The 24,359-nt window shown below is 38.6% G+C and overlaps 1 protein-coding gene across 5 annotated transcripts in view; it reads right to left on the bottom strand.

Moving 5' to 3' along the window:
* Window positions 1-1,430: 1,430 nt before the first annotated feature.
* The window catches only part of MSANTD1 (Myb/SANT DNA binding domain containing 1), a 43,587-nt gene continuing 20,658 nt past the window's right edge, over window positions 1,431-24,359 (bottom strand). For 2 of the 5 annotated variants that reach the window (XM_027891436.1, XM_027891440.1), the window contains exons 2-4: window positions 19,394-19,658; window positions 10,060-10,344; window positions 1,431-2,477 (exon numbers count right to left, since the gene is read on the bottom strand). In XM_027891436.1, the coding sequence (XP_027747237.1) occupies window positions 2,237-2,477; window positions 10,060-10,344; window positions 19,394-19,658 (791 nt within the window). In that variant the 3' untranslated portion in view covers window positions 1,431-2,236. Of the gene's footprint in view, window positions 2,478-10,059; window positions 10,345-19,393; window positions 19,683-19,776; window positions 20,025-20,077; window positions 20,165-24,359 lie in introns of those variants that run through there. The other 3 variants (XM_027891439.1, XM_027891437.1, XM_027891438.1) reach the window with 3 other exon arrangements.

The following is a 24,359-nucleotide window of genomic DNA, read 5'->3' as shown; positions in this document are numbered from 1 at the left end:
AATTGGTATAAATTGATCAGGAATAATCCCAGAAGCAATCTTCTAAATGGCAGCTTACCCATCTGTAATGAATGTAATTCTGAGGACAAACCACCTAACTCATTTTAAGATACCGGTCTACACATTTACCAGAGGGATTATATGACATGGTTCCTTATGTTAGCAGGCAAGGAATACGTGGATTTCCTCCATTCCTGTGTTCCTATAGCTCTGGAGCTGTAATAACATGCAAGGAGAGGGGCTACCTACTCTATGGTACAAGGTTCAAATATGCTGCCATTGTTACTGCTCATTAATTGGATTTAATTGCTATATGGTTCAAGTAGATAGCATCAGTAAATATTATTAATTCCTGTGGAGTCAGGGGAGAGTTTCTTTATATCTTACTCTAAACACATTAAAGTGTCAGGAAGCACAACAACACAGATACATCAGCTCACCTGAATCTGTGACAGATCTACATTTGAAATATATAGAACTATTTTGCAGAATCAGAACAGACACTTGCCACTTTTCCAATCATGCAATTACTGTAGTAAAGGTGAAGGAAAGTTATTTTGTTTATACTTCAGCAGCCACCATTTTCTGCAATTTCAGTTTTCTACTACATTTGCGTTATCCTGTTATCGTTAATTAAACTGTAGGAATGGGCCACATTTAGATATTTAATAACTCTTAATCTTCATACCTGCAGGATCTTCTAAGAAATATCTCCATGCGTTATTAATTTGCTTGGTGAGTATAACCTTTATCCTGTTCAGCAAGCACAATTAAGAGATTAATTTGTTGTGTCTGGATTTTAAAATAGTTTAGCTTACCTTAGCACAGGCAACAACACCTTAAATTACATAGGAGAATGCAAACACCTTCAAAGGCAAAGTTTCAAGAGGGGGCATTGTTGACTAGCAAGAATGGAAAATGGCCTGAGTTCTAGTACTAACTAATCCTATAGTTTCCATACCTGCATCCAACCTTCACTCTTGCCTATACAAAAAGCAGCAGAAATATATTTTTCAAGGAGAACACAATAAGAAACGGTCTATAAGAAATTCAGCCGGTGAATTTTTGAATTTAAGGTTACGGTTACTTAAATGTCTTGTTTCTTTGAAGAGCCAAACACTTGCTGGTGCTTCATCTTATCTCCCAAGGCACAATCCTTTATGCCTTCGGCTCCCTCGTGTGGTGCATCCCTGTTGATCAGCCTTACAGGCCCCCCTTCAACCATCTAAATGCACACAGGAGCCATGCCAGCAGCAAACACTGCTGCTGAGGTGTTGAATGTTCTTCTTGACACTCATCTCTATATTTTGGGCATCAGCACAGGAGATCTTTACACTGCAATTATTCATTGTAAACCTCTGACAATGGTTATCGCTCCCAGTATTTTTTGCTGTCCCAAAACAAACTATCTGCCCAGCAATAATAAGTAAGTTTCTTCTTTTTTTTTTTTTATTTCATTTGATAGACATTATATATGTATATACACACAGTACAATATTTTTTTCTTTTGTGATAGAGAATAAATGAGAGTTTTCATTGCTGGTTATTTAAGTCAACAGATTCCAGTTAATAATGAAAAAAATTAAATGTTTAATATCAAAAGCAACTTCAAGTATCTTCTATACATTTTAGTATTCAGTATATAGTAAGGTGGGTTGGGGGGGTTCTTTTCATATCAAAAAATGTATTTTAATAGATTATTTTTACCCTAATACTTTAGAGTACTATTCATATCAGGCATGGAGTTTAAAAGGATGTATCTCATGGTCCCAACTAGCTCTTCACAAAAACCATAGGTCACTTATACAATCAGGCATACGTTTCAAAACAGGGTTTAATCATCAGCAAAGTCAAGGTGCAATTACCATGTTTAGAAATGCACTGTTTCATTCTCCTAAAACAGTTCAATCTGTAGTCCTTGATGTGAAGCAATATACAACACCACTGTTTGCAAAACAATACCTGACCTAGGCATAAACGGTACTTCAGTTCCCCGAGCTATTCATCCCTTAACCTTTCCGTATAAAAATAATTCAACTTAGCCATATATTGCACTAATTTTATCATACTGGATAGCTCTCGCCCTGCATTATCTCTCCTTTTGCTTAACTAAGATTACACTAGGGTTTTAATTTCCATGGAAAACCTGGGAATAGAGCAACAGACACACATATGGTGTGCAATAAAGGGTTATCTATAGTAGCAATAGTAATCTCAGAGGCATTCACAAAGGAAACTACACATTAGATTTGGAGATCATTTTCTCCAGTAGATTCATCATTCTCTCCTGTAACTGTAAGCTCTGAACTTGAATGATGTTTTGCTGATCCAGAATCCTGCGCACTTCTCTGCAGGTTTCTTCCATAGCTCTACTCAACTTCTTTTGTTCTTCCAACATGGCTTCCATTAATTTTAGCTTCTTCTTTTGGAAGCTGCAGTTTTGCATTTTTCTTTTCTTAACTGGTCTTTCTTCAGCTCTGAAACGTGAATATTTGTTAACAATTAAACTCATATTTATATTAAAAAACAAAAAAAAAGTTAGAACCTAAAATTCTATAGCACATTCTTGGCCAAGCTACAACCTAGTTGTATTTTTAAACTCCTGTGTTCTCCAATAAATTCCCTCTCAAGTTCATGCCAAAGCATAAGTATTTACTGTATTATTGCATGGTGTTAGAGATTATAAAAAGTTTTTCCAGCTCATTGTTTTTAATAAGAACTTTCCCTGTGGAATAGCAGACTTTTTTTTTCTTTTTCTCATCTTGACATTTCTTACACATAGAATTTATACACTGTATTGAGAGAAACATTTGGCTTCTGTGGGCATTGAAACTTCAATTTTAAAGGTGCAATAACCATCCCGTTGAGAAAAAGTGCTACATGGTTACATGTGGTGGTAACTTACAGATTGTTTTTTAAAGCATTGCATCAGTCGGGCTGGTCCCAATACAGAATATTAATCTTGGAATTTGCCCTTGCATTAAGATAGAGCAGTTGCTGTAGCAGAATATCTTTAACTCTCTCTCAGGATATGGAAGTTAGACAAGCTCGTATCAAACTGTACATCCTCATCTGAAACATGTAGAACTGCCATGTTCAATTTGGGGCATATTTTAAGAATCTCATCTATGCTGTATCATTCTGAGTTTCTGTTGTGGTAGAGAGATAAACATGCAATAAAGGCACTGCTTTCGAGGTGTATAGTTCACATGGCTGTCCTAACTCGGGGTGACTGAACAACACATGGATTCAAAATCAGCCCACACTGCATACAAGTGAGAACACACACAGAGATCTGTTGCTCTTAACCTGTAATCTAAGAGTCATGCTAAAACGTGAAGGAGGAAGGAAGGCAAGTAGAAGGAATATGTGTAAGCATATCACACATCTGAGAAACTTCCAGTTAGAGATCGATAACTTCTTTTCTAACTTCAAGTGCTAGTCCATGTCTTCATTCAGGCTTTTTGTAACTCCAGACTGGAGTCCCCAGCATCAAAGTTATCTGATGATGTGTCTTGAAGTTCCTTGACACAAACAGCAATCTCAGTCATGTTCTGCCAAATGCAGTATCCTTTCTAGGTGAAATGCAATAATGAGATGGCACAGTTGTGACTAGTATGCCATGTCAACATCTTGCAGATTTTAAGACATCCTTGAATAAGGATAAGTTGAACTCTTGAGGAATGTGTTTTTATTAATGTGAGGAAGGGTAGTGGAGGTGAGGTCACTCAGCCATGGCAGATTTGTATCATAATTTCATTCATGTTCTTATCCTACTTGACAGTCTTTGTGCAACAGTGACTATGACATTCAGATCTCTCAGCAAGAGAAATAAACAATCCTAAGCCCCTGAAGACTTAATGCAAATATAAGAAAAAGACACAAGCCCCTTGACATTTAAGAGTGCAATGACCCAGAAAGAGTGAGGTCTATAGAAAGAAACAAGTAATTAAATTAAATGCTATTAAATTCTTAGAGAAAGAAAAATTAGAATTGGTCTTGAGGAAAACTGTTTTGAGTACTGTTTAGTCATTTGAATGTGCTGCCCCCCCTCTGCACAGGCAGGAACGAGCAACAATCTTCCTTCATAAATGTACACTAACAGGGTGAACAAAGACCACTGGCTTTAAGATTATCCAAGAGTTTGTTACTTGTACAACTCAAAGGACTTCATCCGAATTATATTGCTAAGGCAATGGTAAGAGAAAGGAGAAGCTATCATCTTTATACTAAACAAAACTTTGGAAGGTATGCAAAATAAACTCACCTTTGCAGGTTCTATATAGCATATTTGATTTGGGGCATAAAAAAAATGTGCCTAAAATAAATACATGCTGCTCTGCTCAAACTGTGATTCAAGCTTGCTGATGATGACCAAAATTATCACAGCCAATCTTGTGAGAATAGGTCTTGGCTAACACCAAATTCTGTTTCTCCTCATTAATTCTAAGGGACTGAATTATTTCAAATATAGTTCTCAAAGAGGTCAGGCAAGTGTCTAAGGACAACACTGAATCTGTTATTCCAAGGTTCCCATCACTGAACTCACATTCACAACCAGTTCATGCATTCTGGTATGCAGAGCAAGAACCTTTCTGAAATGATGATATTGTTTTAGCCAAAGTCACATTTTGAATTTAAACTTGTCTTAACAGAGGATTTAAATGTTGAAAACCTGATGAATCTCTATCCTCTTCCCTACATAATAGTACAAAGTAGCTATGCCAAGATCTCTTATCTTGAAACAAGTAGGAACTCACTCCTAGAGCCACAAGAGGGCTTGTGTGTTGCCAAAGTAAGCCCTGGTGAGAATGGTCCTTGAGTGAGAGAGAGAATCCAAGGCTTGTCACTGGTACTGAGATGCACCGAGTATTGTGTGGCTTTCTTGGCATTCGTGGCTGCTATTTGGTTTTTAATTTCAATTGAAACCAACAAAAAAAACCATAAAAAAATAAAGATAGAGTGAGTTAGATTGGAAAAATGAAAATAAGTCTTATTTTCAAGAGAAAAAAAAATCTTTGAATATTACTTTCCTAGAGTCTGCAAAGGATTTTACCTGTTTTTCAGTTAAATGTGATCCATCCAAAATCTGTGAGATGTAAAATTGTACATCCAAGGCAGTAACTGTCCTGCACAGATCCAGAGAGAAAAAAGCAGCAAAATGTCTGGTGGAGATGGCAGCTACCTGGGGAACTGTGTCAGCAGTATCTGCAGTCTGTTAATAACTACGAAAGCATTCGCTGATGAGCACTAAATCAAAATCGTCTTCCAGCACACAGAAGTGCCCCCAAAAGAACAAGGATTCTTATCAAGGTCTCCAAAGTACTCTCTTTGTTTACCATTAACAAATCACACTTGGTAATTAGGCAGCCTTCATTGGGAAGAAATACTTATTTCAGGCTTTGGTGGTGGTCCTATCTTCTTTCCTTTCCAGCCATAGTGACTGTCAATGAGAGGGTTCTGTGGTTACAAGTTCATAGTAAGGACTTGGCACTCAATATCGTCTCCTCTTGCAGAATAGCTCCTGAAGGAGAGCTCATGACAGTATCCACAGCCCCTACCAAAAAAGTATCTCCCTCTTTGCCAAGCCTAGACTCTGAAAGTAAATTCCAAGATCTGGAGGAAAGAGGGCCTAGGAAATCAAGGACCTCTAATACAATCTGCTGATGCTCTTGGACTTCCAGTATCTATGCCAGGGAGCCTCCAAAAGGTTGGCATTGGCATTCCCCTGGCCACATGAGCAAAGGATGAAAGAGCTTTGGCACTGGGACCACATTCCAAGTAAAAACTCACCAAGCTATTTGCATGCCAGCTCTAAAACAGAGAGGCAGGGTTCAAAGGAAGTAAACCAAGGGAAAGAAAATGTTCCACCTCATGTAGGAGACTGAGCAGAAAGGACAGTGTGTATTGGACACAGGAGGAACAAAGCAAAACCTCCAGATATAATCAGGCAAGATATTAGGCTAGTCTCAAATGCATTTTTTGTCTGCCTATCTAGTATCAATTTAATTCACTGTTCAATTAAAAGTTCCTTGATTGATTGCTTACACTCATCCAATAGGGCTTGTTTCAGGGATGTGTGTGAATAATTAATGAAGCAGGAGTTCAATAGAAAGAGTATTGAACTCAATATAAATCCACTTTCTGACTACCTCATGGCAAATGGGTCTCCAGTACTATCAGATTTTGGAATTTATGGCCTTCAACACCTAACAGCTGTTTTCTGCTTGTTTGTGCTTTTTTAACTATGTACGAATCTGAGCAGACCTCCATAACCCATACCTTTAGGAAAAATAATTAACAACGATCTGGAAATAAGCAATATTAATAATGGAGATGGCACAAAGATCTTCAGGATTACAAGGACCAAGGATCAGGTAACCTGGATCTTCTGGTAAACTGAGCTCATTCAAACACAGCCAAATGCATTCAGGAATTAAAGAGGCTCATCCTTGAAGTAAAGCATAGAAAAGAACCACAAAAATGGCTTGGAGCCTGGGCAAAGCACCTTGCTATGATAACAAGTCTGCATAATGAGTTAAGATGCACTACATAATGTGCATAGCCTAAAGCTCAAACTTCTTTGTAGATTATGCCCATTCAGATTAAATAGCCATGGCATAATTTTAGAAATATTAAATGCTTTGCCAAAACTGCTTTTTCCAGAATTAGCATGATCACCAAGTTTTAATGCATTTCTTTTAATTCATATCTCGGTTAATTCATGTTACCAATTCTTACTGTTTCTCCATGTGTAAAACTTCTGTACCAAATCACTTAATCTACATTTAAAAATTAAAGAATACCAAAGACAGTACGATCATGGTACACAACTACCCTGGGGCAAAAAGCAAAAAAACTGAAAGGATCTCCAATACAGTGAAAAGAAAGGTAAATAGAAGCAACATCTGACAGTTTAATTCACTAAATTTTCATTAGAAACAAGTTCCTGGTTCAAACAAGGGTTTGCTTATCACTGGAAGCAAGGAAAGAGTGAATTCTCCATCTTTGGAACTGATCAGATCCAGAATGGATATCCAGTAAAACATTTCCAAGACTCAGACAAATCATAGAAACAAAGAAGTGGAGGACAGCAGAGACATGGGGCTCCTGAGTGCAGCTGTCCCCTGCTAAGGGAAGGATGTCCCAGAACCCTCTCTCTCCATAACATTTCTGGGCTCCACAGCGGAGTAACCAAATCCAAATGCTATCTATCAAGAAGTCAGACTAGATGACATGGTGGGTTTATTACGGTCTTTTAATCTATGAAAGTAACTCTTTCACCCCCATTTTCAGTGCAATAGAAATGGAAGAACAGATGAACCAAATTCACAGCCTGTATAATTAAATTTTGCCATTACTTTAACAATGAAAATTAGTCCACAGGGTGAAGAAACACTGTTTGCAATTATAGAAAACATCATTTACAATGGTGTCAGGAATTTGGATTTTAAAAGTTTAAGCTGCAGTGCAAGCCTCCACCACACTGCATTATATTATATGGCCATAATAGAATAAATCTATTATTGTCAGATGTTTTATGCAGTATAATACAAGCTTTGTTGAAGCCCAAGTGTTAGAACAATGCTAAAGAAATAGCAGGCACCCCATTAAAGAGGTATAGGGATTCCAGATGTTTTTCTCATCTGCAAATTGAAAGAAAAATTAATTTTATCCCATATTAATTGTATTATCACTAACTAGCAAAATTTGGTATTTGTAAGAAGGTTCCAAACTCAAACAAAATGCAAAGAAAACCAGTTTCAACTATTTTTAGCCTGATTGAAGTATAAAACTTGACATTTTCTCTATCATGAAAGCTAAGCATTACATTGAAATATTTTTTTAAGCTGGAATTTATATAGCCATGTAGTCTCCTGCTATGTTCAAGGATACTGTGCAAAACACAAAGCTGGCACTCAAAAGCTATGTTGGCAATTTTAAAGGAATTACAGGAAAGTTTTCAGAAGTTTAAAAGTTGACTTATAACTACTGTTTGAAGGGGTTTTCTCACTACCTGTTGTTGCCATAACATCGGGATTTTTATTACTGGGAAAAAAAAAAAACAAAAAACCATAGTGTAACTTGTAAAATATACAGCTGTAAAACACATCTATATTTTACATATAGATTTGTCTGTATATTTTTCAAAATGTTTTTCAAAGTAATTGTTTTACCGAGCCATTAAGCACCAGGAAAAAAAAAAAAAAAAAAAGAGAAATTGAGGACCTAAAATGTCTTTTAATTTCAAATCCTAATATTGTCTTCAGTTCCTTTTGTGTGTTTAGAGGAAAGGGCATTTACAAAAAGAGCCAAGACTGACCCAAATTTTATATGCTAATTCTTTTCTCTCTTGTTGGCTATTTCAAAGTGTTTTTTAAATAAAGGATGACACACTAATTTCTTAGGCTGAAAATTGCTTCTCAGTTCATAATTTTCCATTAGTAACTCTAAAAGAATTAACTTCCTTGTCTTACCATGGCAACTCTAAGTGGTTTTAACCCATCTGGTACCATCAGCAACTACTGTATTTCCTTCTGGTCAAGAAATGGTTCCCTACTCTTCTCTCATTCTAGACAATCTGGACAAGCTTTTCCAACCTCCTTTGACCACTGGAATAACATTTTTTTCCCTGCCAGGTACACGCCCCATTATCACAACTACATTCTAGTTTTTAATCTGATCATGATGCTCACATGAAATATTACACTGATCTCTCAAGTGGTATCTGCTGCTCAACTTTTTCGTTTTTTTAAACACAGTGGAGTGTTTAAATTTTAACTTGTGAATGAGTACATATCTTGCTGTTAAATAGCATGCACCTTGTTATATTGCACAAATTTTTTTATAGTAGAGACTGTGAGGGCATGCCTGCATTCTTAAATAGTCTAGTGAATAAACTCTACCACATTTGTGGAGAAGTAACCCCTTCTAATTATATATTTTTTTAATGTTATTGTAAATCAAATTGTGAATTAGGAATAAAGTTATTGCTTCTGAAATGTGACTGGGGAGTTTGCAAATCCTGAAGTCAAATGGATTTGTGTACCAGGAATATCAACTACTTACAAGTGAACTAGAATGAAAAAAATCATTGTTTGTGAACAAAAGGGTTGCTACAGTTCAAGAATTACACAGCCTAAGGAATATTCAGTTGCCAAAAAAAAAAGTTTTAAAAAATAATCAACTATTCAAGGACTATTTGCTTGAATGATTGAATGAATTTACCCTTTTTTTTTTTTTTTCATTCAAGAGTGGGTCTGGAAACAATAATTCAAACTTGTTAGGTTGGTTCTTCTTACCACTTCAGTTAAAGCCTCACAGTCTCATGATAAGGATCTCTAGGATCAACTTTTTTCCTGCCAGAAAACTGTAATCAACTCTTATTTCACACCACTCTGGATGAAAAATGAGATCAGTAAAGTCTAAAATTTGTGTCAGAAGTACAACCCTGCCTTTTGTTAAAACTCTGCCTTCCAGAGAGCTCCAATCATATCAAAAAAGGAAACACATGTTTGCATCTCAAACTAGCATTTACTTTTTTAAAAATGACATTCTCAATTATATTTAAAACATTGCAATGTACTTTCAAACTGCATGAATAGCTTTTCAGTGTCCACAGCAATATTTAGTTTGCATCTTTTCACCATCTTAATAATAACTGAAGCCAGAAAAATTTCACAGTCATATCAAAAGCAAAACTATAGCAAGCCCAAAATCATCTAAGCAGTGTGTTACATCTCTGATTGCACCACAGGACTCTCTTGAACGTGCCTGTACTCCTATTATAAACACTCTACCTGATGTGAGCCGGGTCACGCATGCTGAATTTTGGCAATAATATACAACTTTTTGCCCAGTTCTCCTACTCCCCTTCAGTCTCCCATAAAGAAATAGCCCTAATTCAGCAAAATGGCTGAGACTGGAGAACAGATGTCATTCGTGATTTACAGAAGAAACACAAGAGTTGTCAGAGAAAAATGTGTGAGGGTGTCCCCTTCACAGAGCAGATCTGGTTCATTCTGTAAAATACAAGAAAGGGCAGGAAATAGGTGCTACCTCAGCTTGTAAGAAAGTAAGCTCGATGAGCTTTCTGAATGTTCATCTTCAAAGCATTCTTCCCTTCCTTCATATGTAAACTGGTTATATGGCAAATACAGCGGTGTAGACTTAGCTGATGGAGACTGAGAGGCCTCTGTCTGTGATGTAGAAGGACCTGGTTGCTGATTTTCATGCATTTTCACATCGCTGTGGTCTGTCACTTTGGATAAGATCCTATCAATGGTTTTGTAGTAAGGCCAGTCAGGTGCAACAGTTTCGCTATCAGTCATGCATTTTAATTTCCTGCAAGAAAAGGCACACAACATTAAAGTTTGTTTTCCTAGAAAAGTGCTTTTCATATAGACCTATCTAAAAACATTTGCTCTGGTCACATTTAGGACTCGAAGTGAATGTTTTTAATGAGAATAAAATTAGACACTTTTTTCTTCTTCTAATCTCCAATGAAGCCTTTCAGGTTCTTTTCCTGGGTTTGACCTGTGATTAAAAGTCGCATGTAAACCCCAAATTAAACTGAATACAAATAAAAAACATTACAACTCCTAACAGAAACAGGACTATGATGATAGTTGAATAATTTTTCATGCCCTTACAGAACACCAGGCTAACCAATCTGACAACAGTCCCTGACAGCTAAGTAGGCAACACATCACAGCCTTTACCAAACTGTGGGCAGCCCTGTCCTTCCATTCTTTGAAGAACGAATATTTGTTTTCCATAATGAATACAAATCTATAAACATAATTCATATATTTTTCTTAATATTTCTTAAAAGTTCTGAATTGCCTTGGTAAACATCTCAATAATAACCATGAGATGTAGATATCTGTTCATTTGTTACAGAATAAAGAACAATGCAGGCAGAAGCACAGAATTTCATTCATTTACAAAAAAAAACCAAAATCAAACAAACTAAAACAGTTAATGCATTAGAAATAGCATGAGCAAAAACATTACAGTGAATGGAGTATCAACCATGACCTTGTCTTTTTACATGCATTTTACTATGAGATCTATTATTCAGTCCTCAAAGAAACTTCACTGCTATCCCACTTGGTACCCATTGTTATTTTATTTGGTTGTACTAAGAAATATAAAACTGAGGTGTATAGAGGAATTATACATCTCAGAAGCTCCAGTGCCCAGCTAGAGCCCCAAACTTTCTTTTCATTTGCCTTTCCCAGTTGGGATCTTGTTACTCTAAATCAAAATGCAGGAAGGGAACACAACAGGAAAGGCAAGACCAATGACAAATGATCCATTTGAATAAACCAGATTTCATTCAAATTAACAAAAAGCTGAACCAAATCTGATTCTCACAGATAGCAAGAGGTTTCCATTTGCAGGGGGGAAAAAAAAGGATAAAAACTATTCCTGGACACCTGGTCCACCCCCTTTTCTTGAAGCCTTTCAGGTTTTTCCTTCTCAGAATCCATCCTGCCCACACTGGTCCTGCAAGGGGTAGAATTAAATAACATGTAAACATAATAAAAATGGTGCCAAACTTAAAAGTGAGAACTTGAAGTTATTCCTTTTAAACAGCTCTCAGCCTAGAGTAAGGGGAAATCCACCAGTGAGAAAAGAAGGTAGAAAGATTTGCTTAGATTTTAAAGCCATTTAAGGATTCTTTTTTCCTTGTCCTTGCAAGGTCTGATGAGCTTTTCCAGCTATTTAGAAATGCACATTATAGTCCCGCACAGCAAAGCCTCACAGCCATCCATACTTTTATGCCCTCTATGCACTCAAAATTTTAATTTCATACATGTTTCACAACCTACTGCTGCAATTTCATAGTCAGGGAATATCTAGCACAACCTACAAATACATGCATATCCATTTAGCACAGATAGAAAATAGCTAAATAGAGGGCTGACAACGACCATCAATTGACATTGATTATTTTTAGTTCAATTGTTTAGGCTATTTGCATGAAAAAAACCTATCAATTAAACCACTATAAGCTACTAGCCAAGTCTACATGGCACATTCATTTCCCTGTGTTGAACCCCGTGATGTATTCAAGCTGTGGTGTTTAAAACATCACCATCCCCAGCTGCTGACTGTAGTGCATCCACCATGCTCAGCATCCCCACGGGTGAGATGACCAAAGGCCCCACGTGAGCACATCTCAGCCCTGCACTGCCAAGGCCACCAGCTGCACTGAGACTTCACAGGACTTGGTTTCACCTGTCCCAATATAAAACCCCTGCAGTCCTACACTTGGCAAGAGCATCCAGGCAGTTTACAAGCCAATAGCAACTACTCTTTGTGCCCAGAGATGGAGCCAGTTTTTCACCCAGCTGGCAGTACTTCCATTTGGAGTGTAACATCCCAGCTTGGATACAGAGATGTTCTTGGAGACCATGTGAAAAAGGTTTCTACTGTCAAGTTACACAACACACTTTGCTCTACCCTCATCCACAGATCTAGTCTTATTACAGGAGGCAAGTAGGTCAGTCAGATGTGAATTCCTCCTACTAAATCCATTCTGGCTATTTCCAGCCACCACCTTCTCCTTTAAGTGACTGGAAATTGCTTACAGGGCAGCTTGCTCTGTGATCTTCCTAGGAGCTGAAGGGGAGATGATCAACTTTTAATTCTTGTTCCTGCCTTTTTGGAAGATTCAACAGCCTTCTTCCAGTCCCCAGGGACCTCCCTCAGTCTTCACAAGACTTTCAGAGAAGATTTCCAGCTCAGTCCTTTTCTACTACTGATACTTCCACTACCTCTGCTCCAGGCACACGCAACAGAGACAGTGGCTAAAGGGGGCCTAAAAGAAAGATGGGGAGAGATTATTCAGCATGGCCTGTTGTGATAGGACAAGGGGTAACGGTTCTAAACTTTAAAAAGGGTAGATTTAGACTAAATATAAGGGGAAAAAATAATAAGAGTGGTGAGAACCTGAAACAGGTTGCACACATAAGCTGTGGATGTTCATCCCTGGCAGTGTCCGAGGCTAGGTTGGATGGGGCTTTGAGCAACACGGTCTAGTGTAAGGTGCTCCTGCCCATGGCAGGGGGGTTTGAAGAACGGGTATTTTGCCTGAGTAGGTCATTACCTTGGGGTTTATTTGACTAAGCTCGGCTGTGCACCCAGACCCCATTTTTTCCAGAGCTACGATGATTTTGAAGGAAGAGCTGCTGTTTATTATCAGCCCACAGAGCTGTAGCTACTGCTATACAAACCCAGGTGTTTCTCTGGCTCTCAATGCATTGAGCGGACAGTAATTCTTCTACTTCTGACTGCTTACCATAGCTCTGAGCCAAATAAAAGGGATCACTCCCAGGAGTTAGGCAAGAGAACTGTGTTAGCTTAAAAGCAGCACCAGCAGCAATCACCTACCTGCATGGAGTCAGGCTCCTGCATACAGTAAAAAGGATGAAACAGATAGAGAGATGAGAAGATAAAGGGGAAGGGAGTGTCAGTCCTTTGGAAAAGAAGTAGAAACACTGCAGGTGGAGATAAATAGGGAGAACATTGACTGGAATAGTGGTCATGGTTTAGCTCTCTGGTAAAAACAAATCAAATAACTAACTTTGTAATATTAATATCAAGTTTCAGGGTTTACTGAAACTTGATATTGTTTGTTTTGCAACTACCAGAAGCCCAGAAAACCTAGTGAGACAGCTGAGAGCTTTTGCCTGCAATGAAGTAAGCATAACCCTGGCAAAACTGAAGTCTAAAATTAATTTACTGCTGTCAGTCATTACTATAACTCATCACAGCAACCTTAGTTGCTTCCAAAAGATAAAAGTTGGGTTGCTTGTTTGTTATAATGCAACGAGAAGATGTTAAAAAGAAACACTACAATCTGAAGGCTAGAATGCAATAGTCCAGAAATGAGAGAGCAAGATGTGCACTTTGAAATTGGACAAATCCCTGCCTGAATGAGCAAGGCAGGCAGAAAAATTAGGTAAGAAACAGGGGTAAGGGAGCAAGTCAGCAGAGCTTGCGAAACAAATTCACACTGGGCTTATCTAGACCTGTTGCTGTTTCATGAGGCTCTATTAAAATCCAGCTGAGAGCAGAGGCAACTGAGAAATCTCTCCAAAAAATCAGGGAACAAAGTCAGATTTCCAGCAGACAAATATCTAAGGCATGCCAACCCAGTTAATTTAAAAGGTGGTTGCTTGTCTTATTCCAGAGAAGTGAATAAATTAATGGACTTTGAGATCCTACTGCCAAAATGTTCCGCCGAATGGACTGAGACAGCTGTCGAGTCATTCTTGCTGCCATTGACCTTTCTTCAGGCTTTATTATCTGTGCCTATTAATCCACTTTCTAAAATAAAATTATCGTATTATGTTCTACAGAATTATTTTTAAAATCGTCATATTTAGTCAGCAAAAAGCAAGCAATCTATAGCTTGCCTCTATTTTTTTAGGCTTTGCTCAAAACAGTATCACTTTTTTATTATTGTTGCAGTATTTGATATTACTACTTGCCTCAAGGAATGGATACAAGATTCATCTCCTGGGGTTTCTAGGAAAAGCTTTCAAAATAAATAATAAATAGCAACTGTTCATGAACCAATCAATGGTGAGCAAAAGAAAGATGTATGAAAGCACAGTATTAAGTTGTGCATCTGCTATAAATTATTGAAATTAAAGAGAAAGACTGTAAAATATTCAAATTCAGCTTTCTGCAGTAATTTGGATACTCTTATATTTTATAATTTTCTGTAACAGAGGTCAAATATTCCGGTTGCTTAAGGTCATGGAGTATAGCAACGGGTTTCACAAGCAACAGTGTTTAATTGCTGTCATGTACACATGAAAATAAAAAATTAGACTACTCTTTTATTCAAATCATGAGACTGATTCAAATTTACCAATCATTAACATTAATAGACTGTGATTCAAATCAAAGAGCAACAGCTGCATCCTGTTTTCTAGGCTTTGGGGAGGGTGATGTTTTTTAAAATAATAAATTTGCATTCTCACAGTTCTTATTTTTAAACATTACAAGGAATCAGTCAAAGCTGTGGACCACTGTGCAAGCTGTACAAGCCCTGCTCCCTTTTTGTAAGCCAGTGTGTATTGTGTTCGTGGCAATATTCTACCAGTGCACTGTTACACAGATCAGCATATTAGTGGTGACAGGACAGTGCTTTCTTTTAGAAGGACTAATTGCAGGTTCATATGAGCTGATAGCCCCAAGCTGGCTACATAACAAAAGAATCTGGCACATACTCTGTGTGATGCTAAACTGCAAGAGCTGCCATGCTAATCTCAGCAAAACTTTTGATGACCAGCGCATCAGAAAGCTTAACTTTGAATTCCAGGAAGCTTGACTCAGCCCTTCCTCCTTCCAAGATGGATAAATAGGGAGGTTTGTAGAGCTCACTGCACAGGTGTCTTTGAAATGGAACATTAAAAACCTTGTGGCTGATCTAGCCACAGCAGATATTTCAGATTTTAGAGCAATGCCTAAAAGCAGAATTTTACTCAAATGCACCTGCAAAAAAAAAAAAAAAATTTCCTTCCACCTATGGGGCTGTGCAGTATTTTCCATCCAGTCAATTTGCACGGTGGATGAAATGGTCCCTTAATATACTGAGACTCCAGTAAGAATTATTTCAGGTCACGGTATATTCTTCCCTGAATAGTTTCCTCCAAATGCACTTGGACTACAGTCATGCAGAGGAAAACAGGAACTGCTGCCAGATCAGCCCATCCTCTTGCTGCCTCACTTCTGACAAAGGTCAGTGCTAAATACTTCAAGAATGATTTTGACAGCTTTTGGGGGCACATTCACCCAGAAAAACACATGATTATTTTTCCATCGACAGCTAGTAATGTCCTGAAACCTGTTGTCTTTTATAACTCTACCTAATTGGAAGACAAACAACATCTGTATTTTTATTTAATAAATCTAATTTTTAGTAAAACTAATAATAAAACAACCTGCTGCTCTCTTGGTGTCAATGATTTTCAATGGTAATGAGTTCCACATGCTTATTATGCAGTGCAATACAAATTTATATGACTTCAACTAGTTTTACATTTCTTGCCTTGCAATTCTAATAAATAACTTTTTGTATTATAGCAAAAAAAAATCTGCTTTATATTCTGAAAATAGTAGTGTATATTTTTATGCACCTCTAAAACTCCTTTATATTTCTTTGCCTTCACAAACTTTCCCATTTCTCTCAATAGAGAAAGCTTTCCACAGCTCAGCCTAACTGTGTTTTCTGAGCAACTTCTCATTCTCCTGTCGCCTCATTGAAATATAGGGCAGTCAGAAATAAACACAAGAATTCAAGGAGGAGATAATGAGATAAAATAGATTTCTATATGGCATTTTAACACCTGAATAATGTTTTCACCTCAGATGTGGAGGAATGGGATGTGTTCACCCTAAAATTGCTTTGCTGATAGATGCTCACTTGCACTGAAGTACACCTGAACTAACAGTGTGGCAGCAGAAAATCCCACAGAGGATCCAGAACAAGGGTGAATACTTGGGCTGGGAGCAAATTCTGAGCCTGCTGCCACGGCATGCACAGGCATAGTTGCATTAGCTGCAGCAACTGCAATAATTACTGGATAAAAAAGGCTCCTCCTCTCCTTATTCATATGTTTGTATGACTTTGACACCTTCTGCACAATAACGAATGGCTTTCACTGAGCAGAATAAATAAAACAATATGTACTGAACTGCCTCTTAAAATTCCATGGGATCCTCAAACTGGAAAGCATCATTATAAACACGTTCACTGCTTTCTATTTTAGTTCCTTTTATGTTTCAGACCAATAATACCTGTTTCAAGAAATGTCCCAGGATAAGATATGCCAGTGATAACACTTTTAAAACTGAACTTGGTTAAAAAGATTAGTAGAAATATTCAAGTAGTGCTTTTCCTTTTATAGAAAAATATACATATAGGTATCCATTCATATGGGTATGTGTAGCAATTTGTAGGACAGTATTATATGTTCCTTTATGAAATTGTGGCACATAAATAATATGATCTGACTAAATATTCTAATGCAGTTCATATCTGGCTGTCCAAGGCAGACTAGAGACCATTCCACCTTTAAGCATTGTAAAAAGCTGCCTAAAAAAGTAAAGGACCCTGAAGTCGTGGGAAGAAATAAACACTCAGGTGCAGAACACCCCCCTGATTTCTGCTGCTGCTACGTTCTCCCATGTCACACTTATTAACCCTACATAATCATTACAAAGTATCATCTCAAAATAGAGCGTTTTCCTACTCTCAGGATCTTCTTTTCCAGTTTATGCCACAGTGCAGTGATGATACTCAGAAATACAGTCAGGTAAAGCATCTTCCTCAAGTGACCTGCAGGCACCAAAACATGGATTAAAACTCAGCTGCCTTACAGCAAAACCAGCGCTCAGTGGCCACTCATATCATTTCCAATTTCATCACCACGTTCCCTATCCTCACACAGCACCAAAAAGTACCCAGAAAACGAGATATTCTAAGTCATAGCTTTCGTTTGTCCCCGTTCTCGGCACTACCTCACCTTGAATGCAAAGCACACAGGTTTTGAACAAACAATAAAAAGATGCATTTCACATTCAAGGGTACAAAATGAAACAGCACTCTGACAGCGCAAGGCAGTTTTCTAACTCGCCAAAATTAGCATCTCAATCAATAAGCAGGGAGCTGCAATGCACTGCAAAATAGAAAAGCTGCCTGACAACATGCAACAGAAGCAATCTTAAAAGTTCACCAAAATGGAAGGGCATTTTTTTTAAAGTGCAGTTTCTCTCACTCACACACGGAGTGCATGTATGTGAGTGATCTGATTTCTCCCCTTCCCCCAACGCAACTTTAAAGTAAAAACATTAATTAGGGGGAAAAAAAGAGAGTCCCTAATTGATGACAACACTGAAAATTTAGAACAAAGGCTGACAGAAATAACCTATTCCACTTGGCAATTACGGCACTTAAATATCGTGCAGTGTTGCTAGACACCTGTAAAATCTCAGTGCCACGAGATGTATTTCTCAGCAGGGAGGACTGCAGATTTAGCAGACTAAGCAAAAGCCTGGTAGCCAGCAACTCCCGACTTGCTGGGGTGATGCTGGGCAAAAATTTATCTTACTTCCAGCTTTCTCGGCTACAGTCTGGGTGAAGGAAACTGTAAGGATTACAGCAGGGTTAGTGAAACATTTTGGAGACATTAGCATTTGCTACAAAACATCAGGTTTAATATTGTGGCAAATGATGTTAAACGTTATGCTTGTGGATCATAGAAATGTAGAAGGACATTCAAAGTTAAGGGGTTTACAGGATTTTCCCTAGTTTTCTATTTGATGAGCAGTCTCTGCATTAAATACAGTGAGGGTGCCTTACAGGAAAGCGAGCAGTTTTAACATGGTTGCCTGCTGTAATAACCTTTTTTATTATTAATATGAGCTTTGAGGAGAGATTAAATAAAAGAGTCACATATTTGATTTTCTTGCATTACAAGCACATAGCTCAAATCATCACTCAGGATTTCCAGTATGAGGCAGTTTGTGCCTCACAGAGATAAGAATTAAAAGAAAAAAAAAAAGATATGGAAATATTTCTGTTAAGTTCTAATTATTTTTCTCCCTGCATACAACAAATGCACAAATGCCTCACATTTTCTGAAGCCAACTTCCCCTCCTGCCTGTTCTTTATCATCCCCTTGTAGACACCTCCGCCCTCCCCCCGACTCCTCAGGAGCAGTATTGACGGTGCACATTGATTCTCTCTCTGCAGATATAATAGTTCTTTCACTGCTGCCGCTTATAATTATAGCAATGTGTGTCACTCAGTAATAACACATTCAATTATTCTTGGCCCCGTGAAGTGTAACCCTTCAACTCACGAGACCAAAATCTAGGAGCATCGCCCCCCCCCCCAAACATTATTCTCTTCTAGTTTTTTTTTTTAACTTTGCCTCGCAATTCCGATCCTCAGTGGCCACTTCAAACTGCAGGAGTTTCCCTGCAAGGAACTGGCTTCCAAGCTAACACAATTAGTCCCCTCAGCAAAGAGCAGGAAAAAAAAAAAAAAAAAAAAAAAAAAAAAAAAAAAAAAAAAAAACAGATAAATCTCTTTCCCCCCACTAAATACATTTCCATCCCTCTGCATCATAACAACACCAGCTAATTTTAAAGAAACAAAGTTGTCCCAGAGTTTGACATGAAATGGGGGGGAAAAATTAACAATGACGTAACAGCATTGGCAAGAGAGAATTTTAAAAGCGATATGAACAATCTTTAATCTTTTATCGACAGATTTCCTCTAGGAGACTTCTTTCTGAAAGGCAAAAATCATCTGCGCCGTCCCTGCTAAAATCTCTTAAAATAAAAAGAATGAACTGAAGCTTACCTGTACTGGAATGTCATATTTGTAATTTTTATCTTTATTTCCTCTCCGTGGCGAATTTCTCCAGTCATTTCAAAGAGTTTGTTAGCCATTTTCTCATAAACTTTGGCATTCCTTTTAGTTTGTTTCAGCTCATCAAAAAATTCTTCCCAAACCAGCATTAAACCTCTCATTTCTGCATCAGTCCAGTTCCTGGCCCTCCTGTGTTTCTCAGTCTGAGAAGAGACAATGTAACTGGGAATTTCTGCTGCAGCCATTGCTGACTGACCTAAAAGGGTTTTAAAAGAGGACACTTAATATAGATTGAGTTTTTAGTTTAGGTTTTTTGTAGTGCAAGACATGCATATGTGGATAAAGAATTTGAATGACAACAGAACATATGAAACCTTTTTGCAACAGCTTGAAGCTTGAGTGCACAAAATGGGGCCTACATCTGACAGGCAGGAATTTAGTTAAAAGCTTTTAAACAGAGAAACGTCATTTTGATGTCACGTTTCCATAGCAACAGAGCAACTGCATAAGCTACAACAACAAAAACCTTTTAACTGAAAGCCAAAGAATCAGGACAAAGTTGACAGGCCATCAATATTAAAGCTTTTAAACACTTTAGGTTTAACAAAAAAAAGATCTATGCAGCCTTTGAGAAGCTACTTTTAAGTTTCTACTTCTTTTTTAGCTTTCCCTTACCTTTTAGGCAGACAATCTGCTAGCAGGGGGTCATGGTCGCCTGAACGAGCTTTTAAGTTGCGCCTTGACAGACTCTCTAGGAGGTTGCAAGGACTGAGGCCATGTACACAAAAAAAAAAAAAAAAAAAAAAAAAAAAAAAAAAAAAGAAAAGCTTTTTTTTTTGCAAAGATATTCTGCAAAAAGAATCAGCCAGCTTTATGAAAACTATACATCTCTAAGCTAATAAATGTTTAAGCAGGCAGGCTCATTAAAAAGGAGCCTGCATCTGGGTTTTAGAACATGCAGAAAATAGTATTTAAGTGTTTAAATATCGAGAGAAATGTATATAAAATTTCAATATAAAGCCACTTTTTTTCCCTGAGATGTTTTGCTGCTGATAAGCACACACTGCAGTCCTGTCAGTATGAATTTGCCTTTGTAGGTATGTATTACTGTATGTGTATTTTGTATTCCTAGTAATTTAGATGCTATTTATGCAGCCTGTGTTCTGCCTTAGGACTGCAGCAGAAGCATTTCACCTGCTTTATGGGCAACCTAAAAGGATTATTCAATGAGTTAAAAAAAGGCTGTGAGATGCTTAGAACTGCGAATAAATTGCTTTGCTGTAAAACAAGCATTTTGAGCTGGTTTTTATATAGGGCTAAATTCTGCCAGCAGTTATACCAGAGAAGCACCGCTTATTCATTGCATTAAATACAAGCAGTGGGCCAAATCCTGCCCCTCTCACACTCCTGCGATCTGACAATAATCTTTCACAAAAGAGTGAGATGCAGGAACTGCATTAATTCCAGCAGTACAACCAGCTAAAGGAAAAGATGTGCATTTCCTACAGTCTGAATAGAATCGTGTTATGTAAAATATGAATAAATAAACCACGGACCTTTCTTATTATTATTTTTCTGTTTCAGCATATAACAGCAATAACGACCTCACTGCAGGGCATTTCCTGAAGATTAATGGCAGGCAGGGGTTAATGGCCTGAGGCTCACCCAGTCAGTCGTTAATCCCCAGGAAATGTTCTGTGCCTCAATCCTTAATGCTTAAGTATCCTATAAATTGTAAGTCTTCTCATAACCACATCCTTGATCTTAACAATAGTTTAAAAATGCACAGCTTGGTTTGCATCCTGGAGAGGGCAAAGAGAGCACATAATGTTCCTAAAAGGTACACTAGTGACATTTGTAGTACCATTGCCTTCTTTCTATTTTATTTATTCTACTGTTTATTGCAAGAGGCACAACAGCACACCACAGAATAAGGGAAGAGGGTAGGGGGGGATCACATATACTGTACATAGGAACTTCCACTGATACAACCCTGAACATGTCTCTGTCAGAAATATACCTGCTGAGTCACTGCCTTCCTCAGGAAAAAAAAAAAAAAAAAAAAAAGAGAGAGAGAGAAATAAAGAAAAAAAATCCCCTAGCTTCCAAATAACTGCTTTTAACTACTAATATGACAGCCTAGCAACTATTACCTTTAAAAATGTGTAAATAGCAGCATATGTTGTGATGATGATCTTGCATGGTTTGTCTCTTGGGTGGCCAGCTGGGAGACATCACATGATCAGGGGACAGATGGTGGTCAGAAGAGGATCAGCTGATGACACATTCATTTTATTAATTTATTGTTTTGTTTTGAAATTCTCATCACTTAACCTTGGGCTTCAGGCAGCTCTGTTAATAAAACCACACCGAACTGAGCCGCCTGCAGTCACAGCCAGTGGCTGGGGATCACCAGGACAAGTTTAAGGGACCGACGCAGTGCCTCAGAAGAAAATACCATCGCTCTAGGTCTGACTTGGGACCAGTTCATGCTACTGCAAAGCCAGGCTTGCTTCTCAACCTTTAATCATCCAGTAGAGGTTTGTTTTTCTCCTCCAGACTCTAATCCACCAAGGTTCTGAAAATGCCGATTAACACCACTGAAACCCATAGCATGATACACACACGTTGTAAAAACTAAGAGACGCATGTGATCCCTGCTTTAAAGATATTTTTAATCCAGTTTCAAGTACAACAACCCAGACAGGGTGGATGAAAACCTTTCCAGCTGCAACAAGTTCTTTCTGTTGTAGTCCACAACTATTCCTTCCCCTCTCCATCCACATGTGCCTGGCATATGTGCGGCTGCCCCTTGTGCTTCACACTGGCCCCCCAAACCCAGGATCCTGCAGGAGGGGGGTGGTTGTTTCCCTGTGAAATTCACATCTCAACTTTTCTATACCCTGTTTTCTATTAGTGTACTTGACAGATTGATATAGTGGTATAGTGCTATTTAACATCTGTTAAATAAAAGAAACGCCTTCTAATAATACCTCCCTTATTCCCCTCCTCTCAGCACCAGAAGGGAATCTAAGTTTCAAGGACTCAGGTTTTATCCCCTCCTCTGAGAAAATAATTGATGTTAATTATGGAGACCCCGCATGCCTCCTCTACCTCGCTGAAGCACGCATGCCAAGTGGTTGATAAAGTGATCGTTTTCCTATACAGAGCTGAAAGCAAGAGAAGTTTCTTTTATCCCTAAATAATCCCTGCAGTCTTCACTAGAGCCAGGGGAAGGAAAAGACACCTCTCCAGGCTGCGCCTCTCTCTGATGGTGTTCTGTAGATCCATGCAGCTCCTGGGAGTCACTAAGCCCTTGTCCTGGTCCCTCAGTTGGGAAAGACAGGACCAGCAGACCTTTAGGGGAAGAGCAGCCCTGCAGCAAGAGCTGTCCCTTCCCAAAATGGGGGCATTGGGAAGAGAAGCTCAATTAGCACTCGGCAGCTCAAGCTAGAAGCCAGTCAAGATTTGTCATCTACCTCAGTGACTGGCTGGTCATCAAACCCAAAGTAATTGCTGGCATGACGAGCTGCAACTCAGCCAGACCAAAGGCACTGATATCCCTCATTAACTCCACTCTGACATCTCTGCTGATGGAAGAGTCCTCCAGCACCATCTTCCTCAAGACCAAGGACCAGTCAGTCTGGCACCAAGTACCCTGCAAGCAACTGAAGCTCTAACTGTTCTCATCAATAAAATAAGGATGTTAAGGTCTTGGAAACCATAAAAGAGCTACTGAGTACACCTTTGTAGATTACTTCCCTCTGTAGCAGAAATCTGCCCTTCTCCACTCTTCTGCTCACCCCAGTCCCTCCTCTGATGAGCACTGCCATGACAAGTCCAGAGGATGTTCTTATGAACACCAATCTCAGTGGGCTTGAGGATCTCATTCAAGCCTTTCCTTTCAATTCACACCTGCTCCTGAGAGCTGAGGAACATGAATTTAATGATCCTCTTGCAAATCTGTTCTTCATATCATCTGTCTAAACACCCTACCTTTTTTTGCAATTATTATATATCAAATTGAATAATAGCTCTCACAGCTGCTCCACCTTTCATGGTGATCTCTACAGATAACAAAGCCAAACAGGGTAGAAGGTTTTATAAATTGCAGACGTGGATCTAATGAAGATTCCCTATAAATGTTATCACAGAGTTCAGACAACTCCATTAATCCTAACGCATCTGTTGACTACACTTCAGGTGATCTGTGCTAACCGACTGCATATACAGCCTTCAGCTTTGCAAGTGTGGGCTAACGCATGCCAAACAAAACTTCCTCTGCCAGGTTTTAGGGAATGGTGTTTTCCCTTGTGCTTGCAGGGGAATAACGGCTCCAGCCAGTCAATCACCGGAGCCCAACCCACAAACTGTGGTTACAGAAGAGCATGTCTGATCCTGCTGATGAGGACTGTGGTACAAGTCAGGCAGATGATCCTTGGCAAATCAGAATTTAGTCCATTAGGATACAAGGAATTTCTGCAGCTTCTCCTAAATGTACTTCCGTGTCTGAAACCCACACGGGAGCCATCGACAGGGGTGCTTACACACAGGTCACTGCCCTTTTGAATTTCAGAAATGGAAGCACATTAGCTTTGGTTCGGGAAAGTCTTGAGACTAATTGGCAGCAAACACCCTTTTAGGCAGTGCCTTGGAGCTGTGACACCAGGAGGAGGAGGAGGTCCCTGCTGAAGGCTCATCAGAAGGATGTGTCACCCCTTGAAGGCACAGGTCCAACTCTAAAACACAGGAGTATCTCAGCAGAACATTTTGTAATGTCTTTGTAATGTCTTTGTTTTGTAATGTAATGAAATACATACAACTAAACAAAACAAAAGAAACAAACAAACAAAGCTGCTTTCACCCTTCTGTGTTTGGGGCAAGGTTTTGAAAGCAAGATTATCCAAAGCAAACTGTTCACTGTTCCTTGCAATCCTCCAGTCTGGCCCACCAGGAG

Source organism: Empidonax traillii, unplaced genomic scaffold (genome assembly GCF_003031625.1).
Source record: "Empidonax traillii isolate 1590-97213 ecotype Southwest subspecies unplaced genomic scaffold, ASM303162v1 scaffold321:size1084243, whole genome shotgun sequence".
Taxonomy (NCBI): Eukaryota; Metazoa; Chordata; class Aves; order Passeriformes; family Tyrannidae; genus Empidonax; species Empidonax traillii.
The sequence above is the reverse complement of the archived record's forward strand: the minus strand, read 5'-3'. Positions and strand labels throughout refer to the sequence as shown.